Below are 26,526 nucleotides of genomic sequence, written 5' to 3'. Positions count from 1 at the left end.
GTTCCAATTTACTCAGTTCCTTGCACACCTTTCTCCCTCCTATATGTTCAGGCCCCAAACGCCCAAAATATTTCACTTCATCCTTCCAACTTTAATTTGGTCTCCCACTTCTTCTTCCCTCCACCTCTGACACATATATCCTCTTTATCAATCTTTCCTCACTGTTTCCCTTCATATGTCCAGATCATTTCAACACACCCTCTTGTACTCTCTGTACCACACATTTTTTATTTCCACACATCTCTCTTACCCTTTCATTTCTTATTTGGTCAAATCACCTCACACCACATACTGTCCTCAAACATTTCATTTCCAACACATCCACCCCCCTCCACACGACTCTATTTATAGCCCATGCCTCTCAACCATATATCATTGCTGGAACTAATATTCCTCAAACATACCCATTTTTGCTCTCTGAGATAACGTTCTTTCCTTCCACACATTCTTCAATGCTCCCAGATCCTTCACTCCCTTCCCCACTGCTGTGACTGGCTTCTGCTTCCATGGTTCCATCTGCTGTGAAATCCACTCCCAGATATCTGAAACACTTCACTTCCTCCAATTTTTCCCCATTCAAATGTACGTCCCAATTAACTTGTCCCCAACCCTACTGAACCATATAACCTTGCTCTTATTCACATTTACTCTCAACTTTCTCCTTTCACACATTTTTCCAAACTCGTTCACCTACTTCTGCAGTTATTCACAAGTCAGCCACTACAGCTGTGTCATCGATGAAAATCCACTGACTCACTTCCCAGGCCCTCTCATCCCCAACAGACTGCATACTCGCCCCTCTCTCCAACGCTCTTGCATATACCTCCCTTACCAACCCATCGATAAACAAATTAAACAACCATGGGGACATCACACATACCTGCTGCAAACCAACATTCTCTGGGAACCAATCACTCTCCTCTCTTCCTACTCGTACACATGCCTTACATTCTTGATAAAAAGTTTTAACTGCTTCAAGCAGTTTACCTCTTACACCATATACTCTTAATACCTTCCATAAAGGATCTCTATCAACCCAGTCATACAAATCCATCTGTTTTTCTAAGTATTCTTACATACATTCTTTAAAGCACTTCAAGAACCACACTGCTATTCCCCTATCTGATGCTCTGTACATGCCTTCACTCTCTCAAGCAATACCCTCCCATATGATTTCCCAAGAATACTCAACAAACTTATGCCTCTGTAGTATAAACACTCACTTTTATCTCCTTTGCCTTTGTACAGTGGCACTATGCATGCATTCTGCCAATCCTCAGGTACTTCACCATGGTCCATACCACCCAGTCAACAAAATTCACCCACTTTTTTGATAAATTCCAATGAAATACCATCAAAACCCGCCGCCTTGCTGGATTTCATCTTCCGCAAAGCTTTCACCAGGGCTTGGGAAGTGAGTCAGTTGTTGTTCACTGATGATACAGCACTATTGCCTGATTCAGGTGAGAAACTGCAGAACCTGGTGACTGAGTTTGGTAAAGTGTGTGAAAGAAGAAAGTTGAGAGTAAATATGAATAAGAGCAAGGATATTAGGTAAAGTAGGGTTGAGGGACAAGCCTATTGGGAGGTAAGTTTGAATGGAGAAAAATTGGAGGGAGTGAAGTGTTTTAGATATCTGGGTGTGGATTTAACAGCTGATGGAACCATGGAAGCAAAAGTGAATCACAGGGTGGGGAGGGGGCGAAGGTTCTGGGAGTGTTGAAAAATGTGTGGAATGCGACAACATTTGCTCGGAAAGCAAAAATGGGTATGTTTGAAGGAATAGTGGTTCCAACAATGTTATATGGTTGCATGGCTTGGGCTATTGATAGGGTTGTGTGGAGGAGGATGGATGTGTTGGAAATGAGATGTTTGAGGACAATATGTGGTGTGAGGTGGTTTGATTTGAGTAAGTAATGAAAGGGTAAGAGAGATGTATGGTTATAAAAAGAGTGTGGTTGAGAGAGCAGAAGAGGGTGTATTGAAATGGTTTGATCACATGGGGAGAATGATTGAGGAAAGATTGACAAAGAAAATATGTGTGTCAAATGTTGAGGGAAGAAGGAGAAGCAGGAGACCAAATTGGAGTAGGAAGGATGGAGTGAAAAAGATTTCGAGCGATGGGGGCCTGAAGATACAGGAGGGTGAAAAGCGTGCAAGGAATAGAGTGAATTGGAATGATGTGGTATACCGGGTTTGACGTGCTGTCATTGGATTGAACCAGGGCATGTGAAGTGTCTGGAGTAAACCATGGAAAGGTCTGTTGGGCCTGGATGTGGAAAGGGAGCTGTTGTTTTCGTGCATTACACATGACAGCTAGAGACAGAGTGTGAATGATTGTGGCCTCTTTTGTGTTTTCCTAGTGCCTCGCGTGCGTGCCTGCAAGTATGAATAAGTACAGGTGTATATATGTATATATCTGTGTATGTTTCTTTTTCTTTTCTTTTAAACTATTCGCCATTTCCCGCGTTAGCGAGGTAGCGTTAAGAACAGAGGACTGGGCCTTTTTTGGAATATCCTCACCTGGCCCCCTCTGTTCCTTCTTTTGGAAAAAAAAAAAAAAAAAAACGAGAGGGGAGGATTTCCAGCCCCCCGCTCCCTCCCCTTTTAGTCGCCTTCTACGACACGCAGGGAATACGTGGGAAGTATTTTTAATCCCCTATCCCCAGGGGATAATCTGTGTATGTACATGTATGTATACATTGAAATGTATAGGTATGTATATGTGCATGTGTGTGCGTTTATGTACATGCATGTGTGTGTGGGTGGATTGGGCCATTTTTTCATCTGTTTCCTTGCGCTATGTTACTAATGTGGGAGACAGCGATTAAGTATGATAAGAAAAGATAATATATATTGCTAATGGGATGGCCTTGAGTAGGACTTCAGCTGCCCATACCAGTTCAACTAATAGTAAAAAAAATTGATCGCTGTGTCCCATGTTAGTGAGGTAGCACCAGAAACAGACAAAGAAAGGCCAGATCCACTCTCACTCATTCTCTAGCTGTCATGTGTAATGCACTGAAACCACAGCTCCTCATTCTCTAGCTGTCATGTGTAATGCACTGAAACCACAGCTCCTCGTCCACAAACAGGTCCCGGTTTCATGTGTGGTGGCGTGGCGATGGGAATAGATGAAGGCAGCAAGTATGAATAAGTACAGGTGTATATATGTATATGTCTGTGTATGTAGGTTTGCGGCAGGGGTGTGTGATGTCTCCATGGTTGTTTAATTTGTTTATGGATGGGGTTGTAAGGGAGGTAAATGTAAGAGTCCTGGAAAGAGGGGCAAGTATGAAGTCTGTTGGGGATGAGAGAGCTTGGGAAGTGAGTCAGTTGTTGTTCGCTGATGATACAGCGCTGGTGGCTGATTCATGTGAGAAACTGCAGAAGCTGGTGACTGAGTTTGGTAAAGTGTGTGGAAGAAGAAAGTTGAGAGTAAATGTGAATAAGAGCAAGGTTATTAGGTACAGTAGGGGTGAGGGTCAAGTCAATTGGGAGGTGAGTTTGAATGGAGAAAAACTGGAGGAAGTGAAGTGTTTTAGATATCTGGGAGTGGATCTGTCAGCGGATGGAACCATGGAAGCGGAAGTGGATCATAGGGTGGGGGAGGGGGTGAAAATTTTGGGAGCCTTGAAAAATGTGTGGAAGTCGAGAACATTATCTCGGAAAGCAAAAATGGGTATGTTTGAGGGAATAGTGGTTCCAACAATGTTGTATGGTTGCGAGGCGTGGGCTATGGATAGAGATGTGCGCAGGAGGATGGATGTGCTGGAAATGAGATGTTTGAGGACAATGTGTGGTGTGAGGTGGTTTGATCGAGTAAGTAACGTAAGGGTAAGAGAGATGTGTGGAAATAAAAAGAGTGTGGTTGAGAGAGCAGAAGAGGGTGTTTTGAAATGGTTTGGGCACATGGAGAGAATGAGTGAGGAGAGATTGACCAAGAGGATATATGTGTCGGAGGTGGAGGGAACGAGGAGAAGAGGGAGACCAAATTGGAGGTGGAAAGATGGAGTGAAAAAGATTTTGTGTGATCGGGGCCTGAACATGCAGGAGGGTGAAAGGAGGGCAAGAAATAGAGTGAATTGGAGTCATGTGGTATACAGGGGTTGACGTGCTGTCAGTGGATTGAAGCAAGGCATGTGAAGCGTCTGGGGTAAACCATGGAAAGCTGTGTAGGTATATATATTTGCGTGTGTGGACGTGTGTATGTACATGTGTATGGGGGGGGGGGCCATTTCTTTCATCTGTACTCTTGCGCTACCTCGCAAACGCGGGAGACAGCGACAAAGTATAAAAAAAAAAAAAAAAAAAAAAAAATGTATATGTATGTATACATTGAAATGTATAGGTATATTTATGTGCATGTGTGAGCGTTTATGTATATGCATGTGTTCGTGGGTGGGTTGGGCCATTCTTTCGTCTGTTTCCTTGTGCTGCCTCGCAAATATGGGAGACAATGATTAAGTATAATAAAAGAAAAAATAATATATATCAGTAATGGGATGGCCTTGAGTAGGACTTCAGCTGCCCATACCATCTCACTTAATATTAAAGAAAATTGATCATTGTTTCCCATGTTAGTGAGGTAGCACCAGGAACAGACAAAGAAAGGCCAACTGTACTTACAATCATTCTTGAGCTGTCATGTGTAATTCACTGAAACCATGGCTCCCCATCCACAAACAGGCCTCATAGACCTTTCTGTTGTTTACCCCTGATGCTTCACATGCCCTATTTTAGTCCAATCACAGCACATCAACCCTAATATACCACTTCGTTCCAGTTCCCTCTATACTGTGTATGCCTTTCACCCTCCTGCATGATCAAGCCCCAATCACTCAAAATCTTTTTCACTCAATCCTTCCATCTCCTGCTTGGTCTCCCTGTTTTCCTAGTTCCCCCACTTCTGACACATATCTTTTTTGTCAACATATCCTCATTCATTTTCCCCAAATCTCCAAGCCATATCAACAAATTCTCCTTTGCTCTCTTGACCACACTTATTATTACCACACTTCTCTCCTGATCAAACCACCTCACACCACATATTGTCCTCAAACATTTTATTTCCAACACATCCACCCTCCTCCTTACAGCCTTATCTGTAGTCAATGCCTCGCAACCCCATTCATATTGTTGGGACTATTATTTCTTTAAACATACCCATTTTGTCCCCCCATATTATGTTCTGTCCACACATTCTTCAGTGCTCCCAGAACCTTTTGCCTTTTGATAAGAACATAAGAAGTCAGGATACTGCAAGAGGCCTAATGGCCTATGCTAGGCAGGTCCTGAGTCTGTCCACCCTGCAACCAACTGCCTAAACCCAGGAACACATCCAAACTTTGTTTAAAGCTGCCAAAAACCTAGCTTCCTCTACTGTACTTGGCAGCTTATTCCCAGACCAGTATTTGCCCACTTCCGACATGAATTTTTTATGCAAATAAATCCATTATTTCTTGTCCTTTCCATTGTTGCCATTCTAAGAACTTTATTCGTGTTACCTTTATTAATTCCGTTCTCCTATTTAAGGACTTCAATCATATCCCCTCTAGCACTCTTTTTGTCATTTGCCTTTGTACACTCTTTAAGCAGTTTGTATCAGCTGCACAGTATGGAACCCAAAACTGTACTGCATAATCCAGATTATTGCTAACAGTCCTATTAATGAACCCTGACTTCCTATTAACCTTATTGTGCACTTTAATACATTGCTGTCATGGCTTAAGATCCTTTCTCTCGAGTAATCTCTTTTGCATTCCGTTTTACCAATAGTGATGTTGTCCACTTTGTAATTAGTGTTCCAGTCTTTACCCACACTAAGTATTCTGCATTTATCTATGTTGAGTTCCATTTTCCATGTACCTGCCCATTCTGATAATCTATTTAAGTCCCTTTGCAAATTCATTGAATTTTCATCTGAGTCAGTTACTGCCCCAATTTTTATATCATTGGCAGATTTACTTAAGTTGCTGGTTATTCCCATAACCAAATCACTAATATATATATGATGAACAAGAGCAATCTAAAGACTGACCCCCTAAAGAACACCACTGGCTACATTGCCCCAGTCTGATGTAACTCGTTTGATGCATACCTTCTGTTTCTCTCAGTGAGCCACACCCTAATCCAATTAAATTCATGACCCTAGATGCTGTGTGCCACTATTTTTTAAGCAGTTGCTCATGAGGTACTCTGTCAAAAGCCTTACTTAGTCTAAATATACAATATCATAACTCTTACCATGATCAACAGTTTCATATACTTTATTAATGTTTGTGATAATTGATTCAAGGAATTTGCCCACAATAGATGTCAAGCTGATAGGACAAATAATTAAAGGCAATAGATCCATCCCCTTTCTTAAAACTGGGAACGATGTTTGCTGTCCTCCGTTGCTTAAGAACTGCGCCTGATTCCAGAGACTGTTTAAACACATTTTAAAATGGAGCACTTACTTCCTCCTTACATTCTTACAAGACCCTTGCATAGATACCATCTGACCCAGGACTATTGTTTGCTTTTATTCTCTTTATTTTTAAATTTACTTTTGTATTGCATAGCTGCACTTTTCATCCCTCCTGTAAACTTTCTTTGGAACCAGAATGTTTGTTTCTCCTTCTGCATGAATACTGATATGAAGTGATTGTTTAAAACTTCACACATTTCAATCTCACTATCAACTAATATTCCAAAATGCGATTTGATTGGTCCAATTTTCTTCCTAACCCTTCTGTGCATTTGAAAAAAATCCCTTGGCATTTTTTTTGCGTCGTTAGCTATCTGAATTTCGTAATTTCCCTTAGTCTTCCTATTCTCTGACTTTACCATTCTCTTAATTTGCACTAGTTGATCAATAAACTGTGTATCCCCCCATTTTGCCTTGTTCTGCAAGCCCTGTTTCTGCCCTATAAGGTATTTTATTCTATTATTTTGCCATTTTGGGTCATTATTGTTCAGCAGGGTTAAGGGACAAGTTAGTTGGGATGTAAGATTAAATAGAGTAAAATTAGAAGAAGTGAAGGTATTTTGATATCTTGGAGGGGATTTGGCAGCATATGAAACTATGGAATTGGAAGTGAGTCAAAGGTTAGGCAAGGGGGCAAAATTGGTTATGTTTGAATGAATAGTTTTCCAACAATATTTTATGGTTGGAGGCATGAGCTGTAGATAGGGTCGTATGGAGGAGGGTAGAAGTGTTGGAAATGAAATGTTTGGGGACAATATGTGGTGTGAGGTGGTTTGATCAAGTAAGTAGTGAAAGGATAAGAGAGATGTGTGGTAATAAAGAGTGTGGTTGAGAGCAGAAGAGGATGTGCTGAAATGGTTTGGACATATGGAAAGAATAAGTGAGGAAAGGTTGACAAAGAGGTTGTATTTGTCAGAGGTGGAGGGAACAAGGAAAAGTGGGAGATCAAACTGGAGGTGGAAGGATGGTGTCAATAAGATTTTGGTGTCAGTAAGATTTTGAGCGATTGGGGCCTGAACATGCAGGAGGGTGGAAAGCATGTGAGGGATGGAGTAAATTGGGACGATATGGTATACTGGCGTTGACATGCCGTCAGTGGCCTGAACCAGGGCGTATGAAATGACTAGGGTAAACCATGGAAAGGTCTGTGGGGTCTGAATGTGGATAGAGAGCTGTGGCAATGCTGTTTCTTGTGGGTGGGGATGGTGCCAGAAATGGATAAAGGTGAGTAAATATGAATATGTACATGTGTATATATATTTACATCATCACAAAACAACCTACAATATACACACACATTGAAGATTTGCAAATCCTATCATCCTTGAAAGACCACATAAGCCATACCAATGAAGCAGTCAATGAGTGATCATTTTAGCTGATCAGCTCTGCCCACCTTTCTCCCCCCAATCCACCAGAATCGTTTGTAAGTAGGCACCCACAACACAACCATCAGATCCAGACTAAAGTTTGAATGGTAGTTCCAAAATGTTGCTGTCCTTTGGGGAACTCCTGAAGAAACTGCAAGACCACCAAAAAATTGTACGGCAAATAGAAACTGTACATAAGAATTAAATAAAGGAGAATGTGCCATAGCTTTCAACCTCATATGCCTCCAAGAATATATATGTATTTGTATGTATATTTATTTATGTGTATATATGTTTGGGCAAATGAGAGTTGGGGTGAGAGAGTATCATTAAATTTTAGGGAGAATAAAAAGATGTTCTGGAAGGAGGTAAATAAAGTGCGTAAGACAAGGGAGCAAATGGGAACTTCAGTGAAGGGCGCAAATGGGGAGGTGATAACAAGTAGTGGTGATGTGAGAAGGAGATGGAGTGAGTATTTTGAAGGTTTGTTGAATGTGTTTGATGATAGAGTGGCAGATATAGGGTGTTTTGGTCGAGGTGGTGTGCAAAGTGAGAGGGTTAGGGAAAATGATTTGGTAAACAGAGAAGAGGTAGTGAAAGCTTTGTGGAAGATGAAAGCTGGCAAGGCAGCAGGTTTGGATGGTATTGCAGTGGAATTTATTAAAAAAGGGGGTGACTGTATTGTTGACTGGTTGGTAAGGTTATTTAATGTATGTATGACTCATGGTGAGGTGCCTGAGGATTGGCGGAATGCGTGCATAGTGCCATTGTACAAAGGCAAAGGGGATAAGAGTGAGTGCTCAAATTACAGAGGTATAAGTTTGTTGAGTATTCCTGGTAAATTATATGGGAGGGTGTTGATTGAGAGGGTGAAGGCATGTACAGAGCATCAGATTGGGGAAGAGCAGTGTGGTTTCAGAAGTGGTAGAGGATGTGTGGATCAGGTGTTTGCTTTGAAGAATGTATGTGAGAAATACTTAGAAAAGCAAATGGATTTGTATGTAGCATTTATGGATCTGGAGAAGGCATATGATAGAGTTGATAGAGATGCTCTGTGGAAGGTATTAAGAATATATGGTGTGGGAGGAAAGTTGTTAGAAGCAGTGAAAAGTTTTTATCGAGGATGTAAGGCATGTGTACGTGTAGGAAGAGAGGAAAGTGATTGGTTCTCAGTGAATGTAGGTTTGCGGCAGGGGTGTGTGATGTCTCCATGGTTGTTTAATTTGTTTATGGATGGGGTTGTTAGGGAGGTAAATGCAAGAGTTTTGGAAAGAGGGGCAAGTATGAAGTCTGTTGGGGATGAGAGAGCTTGGGAAGTGAGTCAGTTGTTGTTCGCTGATGATACAGCGCTGGTGGCTGATTCATGTGAGAAACTGCAGAAGCTGGTGACTGAGTTTGGTAAAGTGTATGGAAGAAGAAAGTTAAGAGTAAATGTGAATAAGAGCAAGGTTATTAGGTACAGTAGGGTTGAGGGTCAAGTCAATTGGGAGGTGAGTTTGAATGGAGAAAAACTGGAGGAAGTGAAGTGTTTTAGATATCTGGGAGTGGATCTGGCGGCGGATGGAACCATGGAAGCGGAAGTGGATCATAGGGTGGGGGAGGGGGCGAAAATTCCGGGAGCCTTGAAGAATGTGTGGAAGTCGAGAACATTATCTCGGAAAGCAAAAATGGGTATGTTTGAAGGAATAGTGGTTCCAACAATGTTGTATGGTTGCGAGGCGTGGGCTATGGATAGAGTTGTGCGCAGGAGGATGGATGTGCTGGAAATGAGATGTTTGAGGACAATGTGTGGTGTGAGGTGGTTTGATCGAGTAAGTAACGTAAGGGTAAGAGAGATGTGTGGAAATAAAAAGAGCGTGGTTGAGAGAGCAGAAGAGGGTGTTTTGAAGTGGTTTGGGCACATGGAGAGAATGAGTGAGGAAAGATTGACCAAGAGGATATATGTGTCGGAGGTGGAGGGAACGAGGAGAAGAGGGAGACCAAATTGGAGGTGGAAAGATGGAGTGAAAAAGATTTTGTGTGATCGGGGCCTGAATATGCAGGAGGGTGAAAGGAGGGCAAGGAATAGAGTGAATTGGAGCGATGTGGTATACCGGGGTTGACGTGCTGTCAGTGGATTGAATCAAGGCATGTGAAGCGTCTGGGGTAAACCATGGAAAGCTGTGTAGGTATGTATATTTGCGTGTGTGGATGTATGTATATACATGTGTATGGGGGGGGGGTTGGGCCATTTCTTTCGTCTGTTTCCTTGCGCTACCTCGCAAACGCGGGAGACAGCGACAAAGTATAATAAAAAAATAAAAATAAAATGTTTGTACATGTATGTGCGTATATGTGTATATATGTGTATGTGAGTGGAGGATCTTTCTTTGCATGTTTCCTAGCGCTACCTTGTTAATGTGGGAAATTGTGATTAAGTGTAATAAAAAATGAAAGTATGAATTATTATTACATGATAATATATGCTTTCAGTATTCTAGAATAACTAGGATCTGGATTGGGTATCCCAATTTTCCTCATCTTTAATATTCTTTTTTTTTTTTTTTACAGCCCATCACGTCATCAGTGGCATGGCTGCTGGGTGAGGTTGTACCTCAGAAACAGGATGTTGTTCAACCCCTTACTCGTGTTTTTTTGCATCATGGCCAGGTGGTACCTTTTGTCTCTGCCTTTGCACGTCATGAAATATCAAAGATCACGTAAGTGGGAACTGCATAAGACATTTTTTTATTTATTATTGAAAACGATTATGTTTTATGTGTGTTGAATAATTTTAGGTTTGGATACCTGAGTTTTTGGGTGGTATGAATGTCAGTTAATGAGTCAGTAAGCCTGTAGAGAAATTTGAATAACACTGAATTTTCATATAGTAGTATTATGATATAGCACAAGATAGGTGCCAATAAAGTTCATGGATTAATGAATTATGCTGTAGTGTTACTTCAGTTTCCATGTAAATAAGGGGTTAGGGACTATGGACCCCTCCCTCCTAAAAAAATGAAATACACTCAAAGTGTTTTGTGGAAAATGGAGATAATATACATATAATGCCCAAAATATTATTCAAGCAATGAAAATGATGTACATCACATACAGAAAATGATATCCTCATTTTTTTAAGTGTGGGATAGGCTAGATAAGGTTTTGTCATATATTCTTTCTGAATGTGTAGATACAGTTTCTGGAAAGAATCTTGTCTGCTTCCTCATACATTTTCAAAGATGATGTCACACTTATATTTTATTACTTTGTCACTTCTCCTTCAGCCTAGATTACCATTTACAGACTTATGGGCTTGGAATTGGCAAGGTTCCTGAAGTATCTTGGTCCATGTTTTGGTACCATTGGGTCTTGATCTGAATGATGCAAGGCACTGATGAAGTATTGCAGGAAACCATGCCTTTTGAGAACCCATTGGGCTTGGAAATCAAAAGAGTACACACATTTTCTTGCTTCAAGGGAAGAATTTGAGCTTTCTCCTTCTTAGAAAGGTAAGAGCCAACCATCTTGAAGCACAAGTGGAAGAAATAGTGCCTAGAAGCAAAATTCCCAAAATGAAGTGGCACCCTGGGAGAATTAAAGAAGAACTTAATTCACTGAGGTGGGTTGCTATAGTACTCACTCTGTTAGAAATACTAGTCTCAGCAACCAGATGTACAATGATTTCACCCTGATAGTGTCATATGCTTGTCCCCATTATAGACCTTAGCCTTGTATCACCTTTGAAAGTGTATGGGGGGCTGACAAGGCTTTTTGCAGACATTGTAATTATTTGCTCATGCATCAGGTAAGAACCTACTAAAGAGAACTGTGTAGAAAAAATTGTAGTAGGTAATAAATATATATATATATATATATTTTTTTTTTTTTTTTTTTTTTTTTTTTCAAACTATTCGCCATTTCCCGCGTTAGCGAGGTAGCGTTAGGAACAGAGGACTGGGCCTTTTTTGGAATATCCTCACCTGGCCCCCTCTGTTCCTTCTTTTGGAAAATAAAAAAAAAAAACGAGAGGGGAGGATTTCCAGCCCCCCGCTCCCTCCCCTTTTAGTCGCCTTCTACGACACGCAGGGAATACGTGGGAAGTATTCTTAATCCCCTATCCCCAGGGAAAATATATATATATATATATATATTTTTTTTTTTTGCTTTGTCGCTGTCTCCCGCGTTTGCGAGGTAGCGCAAGGAAACAGACGAAAGAAATGGCCCAGCCCACCCCCATACACATGTATATACATACGTCCACACACGCAAATATACATACCTACACAGCTTTCCATGGTTTACCCCAGACGCTTCACATGCCCTGATTCAATCCACTGACAGCACGTCAACCCCGGTATACCACATCGATCCAATTCACTCTATTCCTTGCCCTCCTTTCACCCTCCTGCATGTTCAGGCACCGATCACACAAAATCTTTTTCACTCCATCTTTCCACCTCCAATTTGGTCTCCCTCTTCTCCTCGTTCCCTCCACCTCCGACACATATATCCTCTTGGTCAATCTTTCCTCACTCATTCTCTCCATGTGCCCAAACCATTTCAAAACACCCTCTTCTGCTCTCTCAACCACGCTCTTTTTATTTCCACACATCTCTCTTACCCTTACGTTACTTACTCGATCAAACCACCTCACACCACACATTGTCCTCAAACATCTCATTTCCAGCACATCCATCCTCCTGCGCACAACTCTATCCATAGCCCACGCCTCGCAACCATACAACATATATATGTTTTTTTTTTTTATTATTATACTTTGTCGCTGTCTCCCGCATTTGCGAGGTAGCGCAAGGAAACAGACGAAAGAAATGGCCCAACCCCCCCCAATACACATGTATATACATACGTCCACACACGCAAATATACATACCTACACAGCTTTCCATGGTTTACCCCAGACGCTTCACATGCCTTGATTCAATCCACTGACAGCACGTCAACCCCGGTATACCACCTCGCTCCAATTCACTCTATTCCTTGCCCTCCTTTCACCCTCCTGCATGTTCAGGCCCCGATCACACAAAATCTTTTTCACTCCATCTTTCCACCTCCAATTTGGTCTCCCTCTTCTCCTCGTTCCCTCCACCTCCTACACATATATCCTCTTGGTCAATCTTTCCGCACTCATTCTCTCCATGTGCCCAAACCACTTCAAAACACCCTCTTCTGCTCTCTCAACCACGCTCTTTTTATTTCCACACATCTCTCTTACCCTCACGTTACTCACTCGATCAAACCACCTCACACCACACATTGTCCTCAAACATCTCATTTCCAGCACATCCATCCTCCTGCGCACAACTCCATCCATAGCCCACGCCTCGCAACCATACAACATTGTTGGAACCACTATTCCTTCAAACATACCCATTTTTGCTTTCCGAGATAATGTTCTCGACTTCCACACATTCTTCAAGGCCCCCGGAATTTTCGCCCCCTCCCCCACCCTTTGATCCACTTCCGCTTCCATGGTTCCATCCGCTGCCAGATCCACTCCCAGATATCTAAAACACTTCACTTCCTCCAGTTTTTCTCCATTCAAACTCACCTCCCAATTGACTTGACCCTCAACCCTACTGTACCTAATAACCTTGCTCTTATTCACATTTACTCTTAACTTTCTTCTTCCACACACTTTACCAAACCCAGTCACCAGCTTCTGCAGTTTCTCACATGAATCAGCCACCAGCGCTGTATCATCAGCGAACAACAACTGACTCACTTCCCAAGCTCTCTCATCCACAACAGACTTCATACTTGCCCCTCTTTCCAAAACTCTTGCATTTACCTCCCTAACAACCCCATCCATAAACAAATTAAACAACCATGGAGACATCACACACCCCTGCCCCAAACCTACATTCACCGAGAACCAATCACTCTCCTCTCTTCCTACACGTACACATGCCTTACATCCTCGATAAAAACTTTTCACTGCTTCTAACAACTTTCCTCCCACACCATATATTCTTAATACCTTCCACAGAGCATCTCTATCAACTCTATCATATGCCTTCTCCAGATCCATAAATGCTTCATACAAATCCATTTGCTTTTCTAAGTATTTCTCACATACATTCTTCAAAGCAAACACCTGATCCACACATCCTCTACCACTTCTGAAACCACACTGCTCTTCCCCAATCTGATGCTCTGTACATGCCTTCACCCTCTCAATCAATACCCTCCCATATAATTTACCAGGAATACTCAACAAACTTATACCTCTGTAATTTGAGCACTCGCTCTTATCCCCTTTGCCTTCGTACAATGGCACTATGCACGCATTCCGCCAATCCTCAGGCACCTCACCATGAGTCATACATACATTAAATAACCTTACCAACCAGTCAACAATACAGTCACCCCTTTTTTAATAAATTCCACTGCAATACCATCCAAACCTGCTGCCTTGCCGGCTTTTTTTTTTTTTACTTCGTCACTGTCTCCCACATTAGCGAGGTAGTGCAAGGAAATAGACGAAAGAATGGCCCAACAAACCCACACACACATGTATATACATACAAGTCCACACACCCAAATATACATACCTATACATCTCAACGCAGACATATACATATATACACATGTACATATTTCATGGTGGTAAGGTTATTTAATGTATGTATGACTCATGGTGAGGTGCCTGAGGATTGGTGGAATGCGTGCATAGTGCCATTGTACAAAGGCAGAGGGGATAAGAGTGAGTGCTCAAATTACAGAGGTATAAGTTTGTTGAGTATTCCTGGTAAATTATATGGGAGGGTATTGATTGAGAGGGTGAAGGCTTGTACAGATTGGGGAAGAGCATTGTGGTTTCAGAAGTGGTAGAGGATGTGTGGATCAGGTGTTTGCTTTGAAGAATGTATGTGAGAAATACTTAGAAAAGCAAATGGATTTGTATGTAGCATTTATGGATCTGGAGAAGGCATATGATAGAGTTGATAGAGATGCTCTGTGGAAGGTATTAAGAATATATGGTGTGGGAGGCAAGTTGTTAGAAGCAGTGAAAAGTTTTTATCGAGGATGTAAGGCATGTGTACGTGTCGGAAGAGAGGAAAGTGATTGGTTCTCAGTGAATGTTGGTTTGCGGCAGGGGTGTGTGATGTCTCCATGGTTGTTTAATTTGTTTATGGATGGGGTTGTTAGGGAGGTGAATGCAAGAGTTTTGGAAAGAGGGGCAAGTATGAAGTCTGTTGTGGATGAGAGAGCTTGGGAAGTGAGTCAGTTGTTGTTCGCTGATGATACAGCGCTTGTGGCTGATTCATGTTAGAAACTGCAGAAGCTGGTGACTGAGTTTGGTAAAGTGTGTGAAAGAAGAAAGTTAAGAGTAAATGTGAATAAGAGCAAGGTTATTAGGTACAGTAGGGTTGAGGGTCAAGTCAACTGGGAGGTAAGTTTGAATGGAGAAAAACTGGAGGAAGTAAAGTGTTTTAGATATCTGTGAGTGGATCTGGCAGCGGATGGAACCATGGAAGCGGAAGTGGATCATAGGGTGGGGGAGGGGGCGAAAATCCTGGGAGCCTTGAAGAATGTGTGGAAGTCGAGAACATTATCTCGGAAAGCAAAAATGGGTATGTTTGAAGGAACAGTGGTTCCAACAATGTTGTATGGTTGCGAGGCGTGGGCTATGGATAAAGTTGTGCGCAAGAGGATGGATGTGCTGGAAATGAGATGTTTGAGGACAATTTGTGGTGTGAGGTGGTTTGATCGAGTAAGTAACGTAAGGGTAAGAGAGATGTGTGGAAATAAAAAGAGCGTGGTTGAGAGAGCAGAAGAGGGTGTTTTGAAATGGTTTGGGCATATGGAGAGAATGAGTGAGGAAAGATTGACCAAGAGGATATATTTGTCGGAGGTGGAGGGAACGAGGAGAAGTGGGAGACCAAACTGGAGGTGGAAAGATGGAGTGAAAAAGATTTTATGTGATCGGGGCCTGAACATGCAGGAGGGTGAAAGGAGGGCAAGGAATAGAGTGAATTGGATCGATGTGGTATACCGGGGTTGACGTGCTGTCAGTGGATTGAATCGGCATGTGAAGCGTCTGGGATAAACCATGGGAACCTGTGTAGGTATGTATATTTGCGTGTGTGGGCGTATGTATATACATGTGTATGGGGATGGGTTGGGCCATTTCTTTCGTCTGTTTCCTTGCGCTACCCGCAAACGCGGGAGACAGCAACAAAGCAAAAAAAAAAGAAATTCATACTGTCTGCCTTTATTCATTCCCATCGCCACCCCACCACACATGAAATAATAACTCCCTCCCCCTGCATGTGCCTGAGGTAGTGCTAGGAAAAGACAACAAAGGCCACATTCGTTCACACTCAGTCTCTAGCTGTCATGTATAATGCACCAAAACCACAGCTCCCTTTCCACATCCAGGCTCCACAGAACTTTCCATGGTTTACCCCAGACACTTCACATGCCCATGTTCAATCCATTGACAGCACGTCAACCCCAATATACCACATCGTCCCAATTCACTCTATTCCTTGCACGCCTTTCACCCTCCTGCATGTTCAGGCCCCGATCACTCAAAACCTTTTTCACTCCATCTTTCCACCTCCAATTTGGTCTCCCACTTCTCCTCATTCCCTCCACCTCTGACATATATCCTCTTGGTCAATCTTTCCTCACTCATTCTCTCCATGTGACCAAACCATTTCAAAACACCCTCTTCTGCTTTCACAACCACACTTTATATTACCACACATCCCTCTTACCCTATTATTACTTACTCGATCAAACCACCTCACACCACATATTGTCCTTAGACATCTCATTTCCAGCACATCCACCCTCCTCCACACAACTCTATCTATAGCCCACGCTTCGCAACCATACAACATTGTTGGAACCACTATTCCTTCAAACATACCCATTTTTGCTTTCCCAGATTATGTTCTCGACTTCCACGCATTCTTCAACGCTCCCAGAACCTTCGCCCCCTCCCCCACCCTATGATTCACCTCTGCTTCTATGGTTCCATCCGCTGCCAAATCCACTCCCAGATATCTGAAACACTTCACTTCCTCCAGTTTTTCTCCATTCAAAGTTACCTCCCAATTGCCTTGTACCTCAACCCTACTGTACCTAATAACCTTGTTCTTATTCACATTTACTCTTAACTTTCTTCTTTCACTTACTTTACCAAACTCAGTCACCAGCTTCTGCAGTTTCTCACATGAATCAGCCACCAGTGCTGTATCATCAGCGAACAACTGACTCACTTCCCACTCTCTCTCATCCACAACAGATTGTATACTTGTCCCTCTTTCCAGAACTCTTGCATTCACCTCCCTAACAACCCCATCCATAAACAAATTAAAAAACCATGGAGACATCACACACCCCTGCCGCAAACCAACATTCACTGAGAACCAAATCGCTTTCCTCTCTTCCTACATGTACACATGCCTAACATCCTCGATAAAAACTTTTCACATATATACATATATATACCTGTGGATAGGGGCGAAAGAATACTTCCCATCTATTCCTTGCATGCCACAGAAGGCGATTAAAAGGGGCAGGAGCAAGGGGCTGGAAATCCCCCCCTCCAGTTTTTCTTTTCCAAAAGGAGGAAAAGGAGAGATAGGTATTATGTTTGAGGTAAGAAACCTGGATGTTCTGGCTCTGAGTGAAAGAAAGCTCAAGGGCAAAGGGGAACAATGGTTTGGAAAAGTCTTGTGAGTGAAGTCAGGGGTTGGTGAGAAGACAAGAGCTAAGGAAGAAGTAGCACTACCTCTAAAGCAGGAGTTGTGGGTGTGTGTGATAAGAGTGCAAGGAAGTAAATTCTCGATTGATGTGGGTAAAACAAAGTGGACGAAGAGATGGGTGATTATTGGTGCTCATGCACCTGGTCATGAGAAGAGAGATCTTGAGTGGTGTTTTGGGAGCAGCTGAGTGTGTGTCTGCAGTTTTGGTGCATGAGTATGTTTTAAAGAATAGTAGTTCCAACAATATTATATGGTTGCGAGGCATGGGCTATAGATAGGGCTGTATGGAGGAGGATGGATGTGTTGGAAATGAAATGTTTGAAGACAATATGTTGGTGTGAGATGGTTTGATTAAGTAAGTAATGAAAAGGTAAGAGAGGTGTTTAACAAAAAGATTATGGTCGAGAGAGCAGTAGAGGGTGTGTTGAAATGGTTTGGACATATGGAGAGAATCGGTGAGGAAAGGTTGACAAACAGGTTATATGTGTCAGAAGTGGAAGGAAGGAAAAGCAGGAGACCAAATTGGAGGTGGAAGGATGGAGTGAAAAAGATTTTGAGCGATTGGGGCCTGAATATGCAGGAGGGTGGGAGGTGTGCAAGGAATAGAGTGAATTGGAATGATGTGGTATATCGGGGTCGATGTGCTTTCAGTGGACTGAACCAGGGCATGTGAAATGTCTGGGGTAAATTATGGAGAGGTCTGTGGGGCTTGGATGTTAATAAGGAGTTGTGATCTTGATGCATTACACGTGACAGCTAGGGACTGAGTGTGAACAAATGTGGTCATTTTTGTCTATTTTCCTGGCAGTGCTATTTTCTGTGGGATGGGGTGGTGCCAGGAATGGATAAGGGCAAGTGAGTGTAAATATGTACTTGTGGATATATGTATATGGCTGTGTATGTATATTTTTTTCATACATATTCACCATTTCCCATGTTATGAGGTAGCATTCCTGAACAGATGATTAAGCCTTAGAGGGAAATCTCATATTGCCCCCTTCTCTCTTCCTCCTTTTGGATATATATATATATATATATATATATATATATATATCCCTGGGGATAGGGGAGAAAGAATACTTCCCACGTATTCTCTGCGTGTCATAGAAGGCAACTAAAAGGGAAGGGAGAGGGGGGGCTGGAAATCCTCCCCTCTCATTTTTTTTAATTTTCCAAAAGAAGGAACAGAGAAGGGGGCCAGGTGAGGATAATTCCTCAAAGGCCCAGTCCTCTGTATATATATATATATATTTTCTTTTTCTTTTATACTATTCGCCATTTCCCGCATTAGCGAGGTAGCGTTAAGAACAGAGGACTGGGCCTTTGAGAGAATATCCTCACGTGGCCCCTTCTCTGTTCCTTCTTTTGGAAAATTAAAAAAAAATGAGAGGGGAGGATTTCCAGCCCCCCGCTCCCTTCCCTTTTAGTCGCCTTCTACGACACGGAAGGAATACGTGGGAAGTATTCTTTCTCCCCTATCCCCAGGATAATATATATATATATATATATGGTGTGAGGTGGTTTGATCGAGTGAGTAACGTAAGGGTAAGAGAGATGTGTGGAAATAAAAAGAGCGTGGTTGAGAGAGCAGAAGAGGGTGTTTTGAAGTGGTTTGGGCACATGGAGAGGATGAGTGAGGAAAGATTGACCAAGAGGATATATGTGTCGGAGGTGGAGGGAGCAAGGAGAAGAGGGAGACCAAATTGGAGGTGGAAAGATGGAGTGAAAAAGATTTTGTGTGATCGGGGCCTGAACATGCAGGAGGGTGAAAGGAGGGCAAGGAATAGAGTGAATTGGAGCGATGTGGTATACCGGGGTTCACGTGCTGTCAGTGGATTGAATCAAGGCATGTGAAGCGTCTGGGGTAAACCATGGAAAGCTGTGTAGGTATGTATATTTGCGTGTGTGGACGTATGTATATACATGTGTATGGGGGGGGTTGGGCCATTTCTTTCGTCTGTTTCCTTGCACTACCTCGCAAACGCGGGAGACAGCGACAAAGTATAAAAAAAAAAAGTATCTGGAGAGACTGTGTACAGAATGGAAAAAGGTGAGAACAATGGAAGTAAGGGGAGTGGGGGAGGAATGGGATGTATTTAGGGAATCAGTGATGGATTGCGCAAAAGATGCTTGTGGCATGAGAAGAGTGGGAGGTGGGCTGTTTAGAAAGGGTAGTGAGTGGTGGGATGAAGAAGTAAGAGTATTAGTGAAAGAGAAGAGAGAGGCATTTGGACGATTTTTGCAGGGAAAAAATGCAATTGAGTGGGAGAAGTATAAAAGAAAGAGACAGGAGGTCAAGAGAAAGGTGCAAGAGGTGAAAAAAAGGGCAAATGAGAGTTGGGGTGAGAGACTATCAGTAAATTTTAGGGAGAATAAAAAGATGTTCTGGAAGGCGGTAAATAGGGTGCGTAAGACAAGGGAGCAAATGGGAACTTCAGTGAAGGGCGCAAATGGGGAGGTGATAACAAGTAGTGGTGATGTGAGAAGGAGATGGAATGAGTATTTTGAAGGTTTGTTGAATGTGTCTGATGACAGAGTGGCAGATATAGGGTGTTTGGGTCGAGGTGGTGTGCAAAGTGAGAGGGTTAGGGAAAATGATTTGGTAAACAGAGAAGAGGTAGTAAAAGCTTTGCGGAAGATGAAAGCTGGCAAGGCAGCAGGTTTGGATGGTATTGCAGTGGAATTTATTAAAAAAGGGGGTGACTGTATTGTTGACTGGTTGGTAAGGTTATTTAATGTATGTATGACTCATGGTGAGGTGCCTGAGGATTGGCGGAATGCGTGCATAGTACCATTGTACAAAGGCAAAGGGGATAAGAGTGAGTGCTCAAATTACAGAGGTATAAGTTTGTTGAGTATTCCTGGTAAATTATATGGGAGGGTACTGATTGAGAGGGTGAAGGCATGTACAGAGCATCAGATTGGGGAAGAGCAGTGTGGTTTCAGAAGTGGTAGAGGATGTGTGGATCAGGTGTTTGCTTTGAAGAATGTATGTGAGAAATACTTAGAAAAGCAAATGGATTTGTATGTAGCATTTATGGATCTGGAGAAGGCATATGATAGAGTTGATAGAGATGCTCTGTGGAAGGTATTAAGAATATATGGTGTGGGAGGCAAGTTGTTAGAAGCAGTGAAAAGTTTTTATCGAGGATGTAAGGCATGTGTACGTGTAGGAAGAGAGGAAAGTGATTGGTTCTCAGTGAATGTAGGTTTGCGGCAGGGGTGTGTGATGTCTCCATGGTTGTTTAATTTGTTTATGGATGGGGTTGTTAGGGAGGTAAATGCAAGAGTTTTGGAAAGAGGGGCAAGTATGAAGTCTGTTGGGGATGAGAGAGCTTGGGAAGTGAGTCAGTTGTTGTTCGCTGATGATACAGCGCTGGTGGCGGATTCATGTGAGAAACTGCAGAAGCTGGTGACTGAGTTTGGTAAAGTGTGTGGAAGAAGAAAGTTAAGAGTAAATGTGAATAAGAGCAAGGTTATTAGGTACAGTAGGGTTGAGGGTCAAGTCAATTGGGAGGTGAGTTTGAATGGAGAAAAACTGGAGGAAGTGAAGTGTTTTAGATATCTGGGAGTGGATCTGTCAGCGGATGGAACCATGGAAGCGGAAGTGGATCATAGGGTGGGGGAGGGGGCGAAAATTTTGGGAGCCTTGAAAAATGTGTGGAAGTCGAGAACATTATCCCGGAAAGCAAAAATGGGTATGTTTGAAGGAATAGTGGTTCCAACAATGTTGTATGGTTGCGAGGCGTGGGCTATGGATAGAGTTGTGAGCAGGAGGATGGATGTGCTGGAAATGAGATGCTTGAGGACAATGTGTGGTGTGAGGTGGTTTGATCGAGTAAGTAACGTAAGGGTAAGAGAGATGTGTGGAAATAAAAAGAGCGTGGTTGAGAGAGCAGAAGAGGGTGTTTTGAAATGGTTTGGGCACATGGAGAGAATGAGTGAGGAAAGATTGACCAAGAGGATATATGTGTCGGAGGTGGAGGGAACGAGGAGAAGAGGGAGACCAAATTGGAGGTGGAAAGATGGAGTGAAAAGGATTTTGTGTGATCGGGGCCTGAACATGCAGGAGGGTGAAAGGAGGGCAAGAAATAGAGCGAATTGGAGTGATGTGGTATACAGGGGTTGACGTGCTGTCAGTGGATTGAACCAAGGCATGTGAAGCGTCTGGGGTAAACCATGGAAAGCTGTGTAGGTATGTATATTTGCGTGTGTGGACGTGTGTATGTACATGTGTATGGGGGGGTTGGGCCATTTCTTTCGTCTGTTTCCTTGCGCTACCTCGCAGACGCGGGAGACAGCGACAAAGTATAAAAAAAAAAAAAATATATATATATTTATATATATATATATATATATATATATATATATATATATATATATATATATAGATATATATATTTTTTTTTTGTCGCTGTCTCCCGCGTTTGTGAGGTAGCGCAAGGAAACAGACGAAAGAAATGGCCCAACCCACCCCCATACACGTGTATATACATACGTCCACACACGCAAATATACATACCTACACAGCTTTCCGTGGTTCACCCCAGACGCTTCACATGCCCTGATTCAATCCACTGACAGCATGTCAACCCCGGTATACCACATCGATCCAGTTCACTCTATTCCTTGCCCTCCTTTCACCCTCCTGCATGTTCAGGCCCCGATCACTCAAAATCTTTTTCACTCCATCTTTCCACCTCCAATTTGGTCTCCCACTTCTCCTCGTTCCCTCCACCTCCGACACATATATCCTCTTGGTCAATCTTTCCTCACTTATTCTCTCCATGTGCCCAAACCATTTCAAAACACCCTCTTCTGCTCTCTCAACCACGCTCTTTTTATTTCCACACATCTCTCTTACCCTTACGTTGCTTACTCGATCAAACCACCTCACACCACACATTGTCCTCAAACATCTCATTTCCAGCACATCCATCCTCCTGCGCACAACTCTATCCATAGCCCACGCCTCGCAACCATACAACATTGTTGGAACCACTATTCCTTCAAACATACCCATTTTTGCTTTCCGAGATAATGTTCTCGACTTCCACACATTATTATTATTATTATTATTATTATTATTATTATTATTGTTGTTTTTATTTTGCTTTGTCGCTGTCTCCCGCATTAGCAAGGTAGCGCAAGGAAACAGACGAAAGAATGGCCCACGCCCCCACATACACATGTATATACATCCACGTCCACACACGCAAATATACATACGTATACATCTCAATGTATACATATATATACACACACAGACATATACATATATACACATGTACATAATTCATACTGTCTGCTTTTATTTATTCCCATTGCCACCTCACCACACATGGAATAACAAACCCCTCCCCCCTCATGTGTGCGAGGTAGCGCTAGGAAAAGACAACAAAGGCCCCATTCGTTCACACTCAGTCTCTAGCTGTCATGTAATAATGCACCGAAACCACAGCTCCCTTTCCACATCCAGGCCCCACAGAACTTTCCATAGTTTACCCCAGACACTTCACATTCCCTGGTTTAATCCGTTGACAGCACGTTGACCCCGGTATACCACATCGTTCCAATTCACTCTATTCCTTGCACACCTTTCACCCTCCTGCATGTTCAGGCCAAGATCACTCAAAATCTTTTTCACTCCATCTTTCCACCTCCAATTTGGTCTCCCACTTCTCCTCGTTCCCTCCACCTCTGACACATATATCCTCTTGGTCAATCTTTCCTCACTCATTCTCTCCATGTGATCAAACCATTTCAAAACACCCTCTTCTGCTCTCTCACCCACGCTCTTTTTATTTCCACACATCTCTCTTACCCTTACATACTTACTCAATCAAACCACCTCACACCACCTATTGTCCTCAAACATCTCATTTCCAGCACATCCATCCTCCTGCGCACAACTCTATCCATAGCCCACGCCTCGCAACCATACAACATTGTTGGAACTACTATTCCTTCAAACATACCCATTTTTGCTTTCCGGGATAATGTTCTCGACTTCCACACATTTTTCAAGGCTCCCAAAATTTTCGCCCCCTCCCCCACCCTATGATCCACTTCCGCTTCCATGGTTCCATCCGCTGACAGATCCACTCCCAGATATCTAAAACACTTCACTTCCTCCAGCCTCTCACCATTCAAACTCACCTCCCAATTGACTTGACCCTCAACCCTACTGTACCTAATAACCTTGCTCTTATTGACATTTACTCTTAACTTTCTTCTTCCACACACTTTTCCAAACTCCGTCACCAGCTTCTGCAGTTTCTCACATGAATCCGCCACCAGCGCTGTATCATCAGCGAACAACAACTGACTCACTTCCCAAGCTCTCTCATCCCCAACAGACTTCATACTTGCCCCTCTTTCCAAAACTCTTGCATTTACCTCCCTAACAACCCCATCCATAAACAAATTAAACAACCATGGAGACATCACACACCCCTGCCGCAAACCTACATTCACTGAGAACCAATCACTTTCCTCTCTTCCTACACGTACACATGCCTTACATCCTCGATAAAAACTTTTCACTGCTTCTAACAACTTGCCTCCCACACCATATATTCTTAATACCTTCCATAGAGCATCTCTATCAACTCTATCATATGCCTTCTCCAGATCCATAAATGCTACATACAAATCCATTTGCTTTTCTAAGTATTTCTCACATACATTCTTCAAAGCAAACACCTGATCCACACATCCTCTACCACTTCTGAAACCACACTGCTCTTCCCCAATCTGATGCTCTGTACATGCCTTCACCCTCTCAATCAATACCCTCCCATATAATTTACCAGGAATACTCAACAAACTTATACCTCTGTAATTTGAGCACTCACTCTTATCCCCTTTGCCTTTGTACAATGGCACTATGCAAGCATTCCGCCAATCCTCAGGCACCTCACCATGAGTCATACATACATTAAATAACCTTACCAACCAGTCAACAATACAGTCACCCCCTTTTTTAATAAATTCCACTGCAATACCATCCAAACCTGCTGCCTTGCCGGCTTTCATCTTCCGCAAAGCTTTTACTACCTCTTCTCTGTTTACCAAATCATTTTCCCTAACCCTCTCACTTTGCACACCACCTCGACCCAAACACCCTATATCTGCCACTCTGTCATCAGACACATTCAACAAACCTTCAAAATACTCATTCCCTGGGGATAGGGGATTAAGAATACTTCCCACGTATTCCCTGCGTGTCGTAGAAGGCGACTAAAAGGGGAGGGAGCGGGGGGCTGGAAATTCTCCCCTCTCATTTTTTTTTTTTAATTTTCCAAAAGAGGGAACAGAGGGGGCCAGGTGAGGATATTCCGAAAAAGGCCCAGTCCTCTGTTCTTAACGCTACCTCGCTAACGCGGGAAATGGCGAATAGTTTAAAAAAAAATATATATATATATATATATATATATATATATATATATATATATATATATATATATATATATATATATATATACCTAGAAAATCAGATGGATTTGTATGTAGCATTTATGGGTCTGTAGAAGGCATATGATAGAGTTGATAGAGATGGTCTGTGGAAGATATTAAGAGTATATGCTATGGGAGGTAAGTTGCTAGAAGCAATGAAAAGTTTTTATCGAGGTTGTAAGCATGTGTACGAGTAGGAAGAGGGGAAAGTGATTGGTTCCCAGTGATTGTCGATTTGCGTCGGGTGTATGACTTCTCCATGATTGTTTGATTTGTTTTTAGATGGGGTTGTTAGGGAGGTGAATGCAAGAATTTTGGAAAGAGGGGCAAATATGCATTCTGTTGTGGATGAGAGGACTTGCGAAGTGAGTTAGTTGTTGTTCGCTGATGATACAGTGCTGGTGGCTAATTTGGATGAGAAACTGCACAAGTTGGTGACTGAGTTGGGTGAAGTGTGTGAAAGAAGAAGCTGAGAGTAAATGTGAATAAGAGCAAGGTTATTAGGTTCAGTAGGGTTGAGGGACAAGTCAATTGGGAGATAAGTTTGAATGGAGAAAAATTGGAGGAAGTGAAGTGTTTTAGATATCTGGTAGTGGATTTAGCAGCGGATGGAATCATAGAAGCAGCAGTGAGTCACAGGGTGGGGGAGTGGGTGAAGGTTCTGGGAGCATTGAAGAATGTGTGGAAGGCGAGAACATTATCTTGGAGAGCAAAAATGGATATGTTTGAAGGAATAGTGGTTTCGACGATGTTATATGGTTGTGAGGCATGGGCTATAGATAAGGTCGTGCGAAAGAGGGTGGATGTGTTAGAAATGAGATGTTTGAGGACAATATGTGGTATGAGGTGGTTTGATCAAGAAAGTAATGAAAGGGTAAGAGAAATGTGTGGTAATAAAAAGAGTGTGGTTGAGAGAGCAGAAGAGGGTGTATTGATTCTACAAATCTTCACCTTTGCCTCCACAAGATAATGATCAGACATTCCTCCAGTTGCCCCTCTCAGCACATTAACATCCAAACGTGTCTCTTTCACTCACCTGTCAATTAACAAGCAATCCAATAATGCTCTCTGGCCTTCTCTCCTACTGACATACGTATACTTGTGTATATCTCTTTTTAAACCAGGTATTCCCAGTCACCAGTTATTTTTCAGCACACAAGTTGACAAGCTCTTTACTGTTTCTATTTGCAGCATTGAACACCCCATGTACACCAATTATACCCTCATCTGCCACATTATTCACCTTTGCATTCAAATCGCCCATCACTATGATCTGGTTTCGTGCATCAAAGCTGCGAACACACACACTCAGCTTCTCCCAAAGCACTTGCCTCTCATGATCTTTCTTCTCATGACCAGGTGTATAGGCACCAATAATCACCCATCTCTCTCCATCCACTTTCAGTTTTACCCATATCAATCTAGAATTTACTTTCTTACACTCTATCACATACTCCCACAGCTCCTGCTTCAGGAGTAGTGCTACTCCTCCTTTGCTCTTGTC

At 42.5% G+C, this 26,526-nt stretch overlaps 1 protein-coding gene across 1 annotated transcript in view; it reads left to right on the top strand.

Moving 5' to 3' along the window:
* Positions 1 to 26,526, top strand: part of LOC139761818 (ras GTPase-activating protein 3-like) — a 115,842-nt gene that overhangs the window by 68,497 nt on the left and 20,819 nt on the right. Inside the window, exon 6 of the mRNA XM_071686312.1 lies at positions 10,393 to 10,541. Coding sequence (XP_071542413.1) covers positions 10,393 to 10,541 — 149 coding nt within the window. The remainder of the gene's footprint in view (positions 1 to 10,392; positions 10,542 to 26,526) is intronic.

The sequence above is a fragment of the Panulirus ornatus genome, chromosome 3, assembly GCF_036320965.1.
Source record: "Panulirus ornatus isolate Po-2019 chromosome 3, ASM3632096v1, whole genome shotgun sequence".
NCBI classification, from domain to species: Eukaryota; Metazoa; Arthropoda; class Malacostraca; order Decapoda; family Palinuridae; genus Panulirus; species Panulirus ornatus.
The sequence above is the reverse complement of the archived record's forward strand: the minus strand, read 5'-3'. Positions and strand labels throughout refer to the sequence as shown.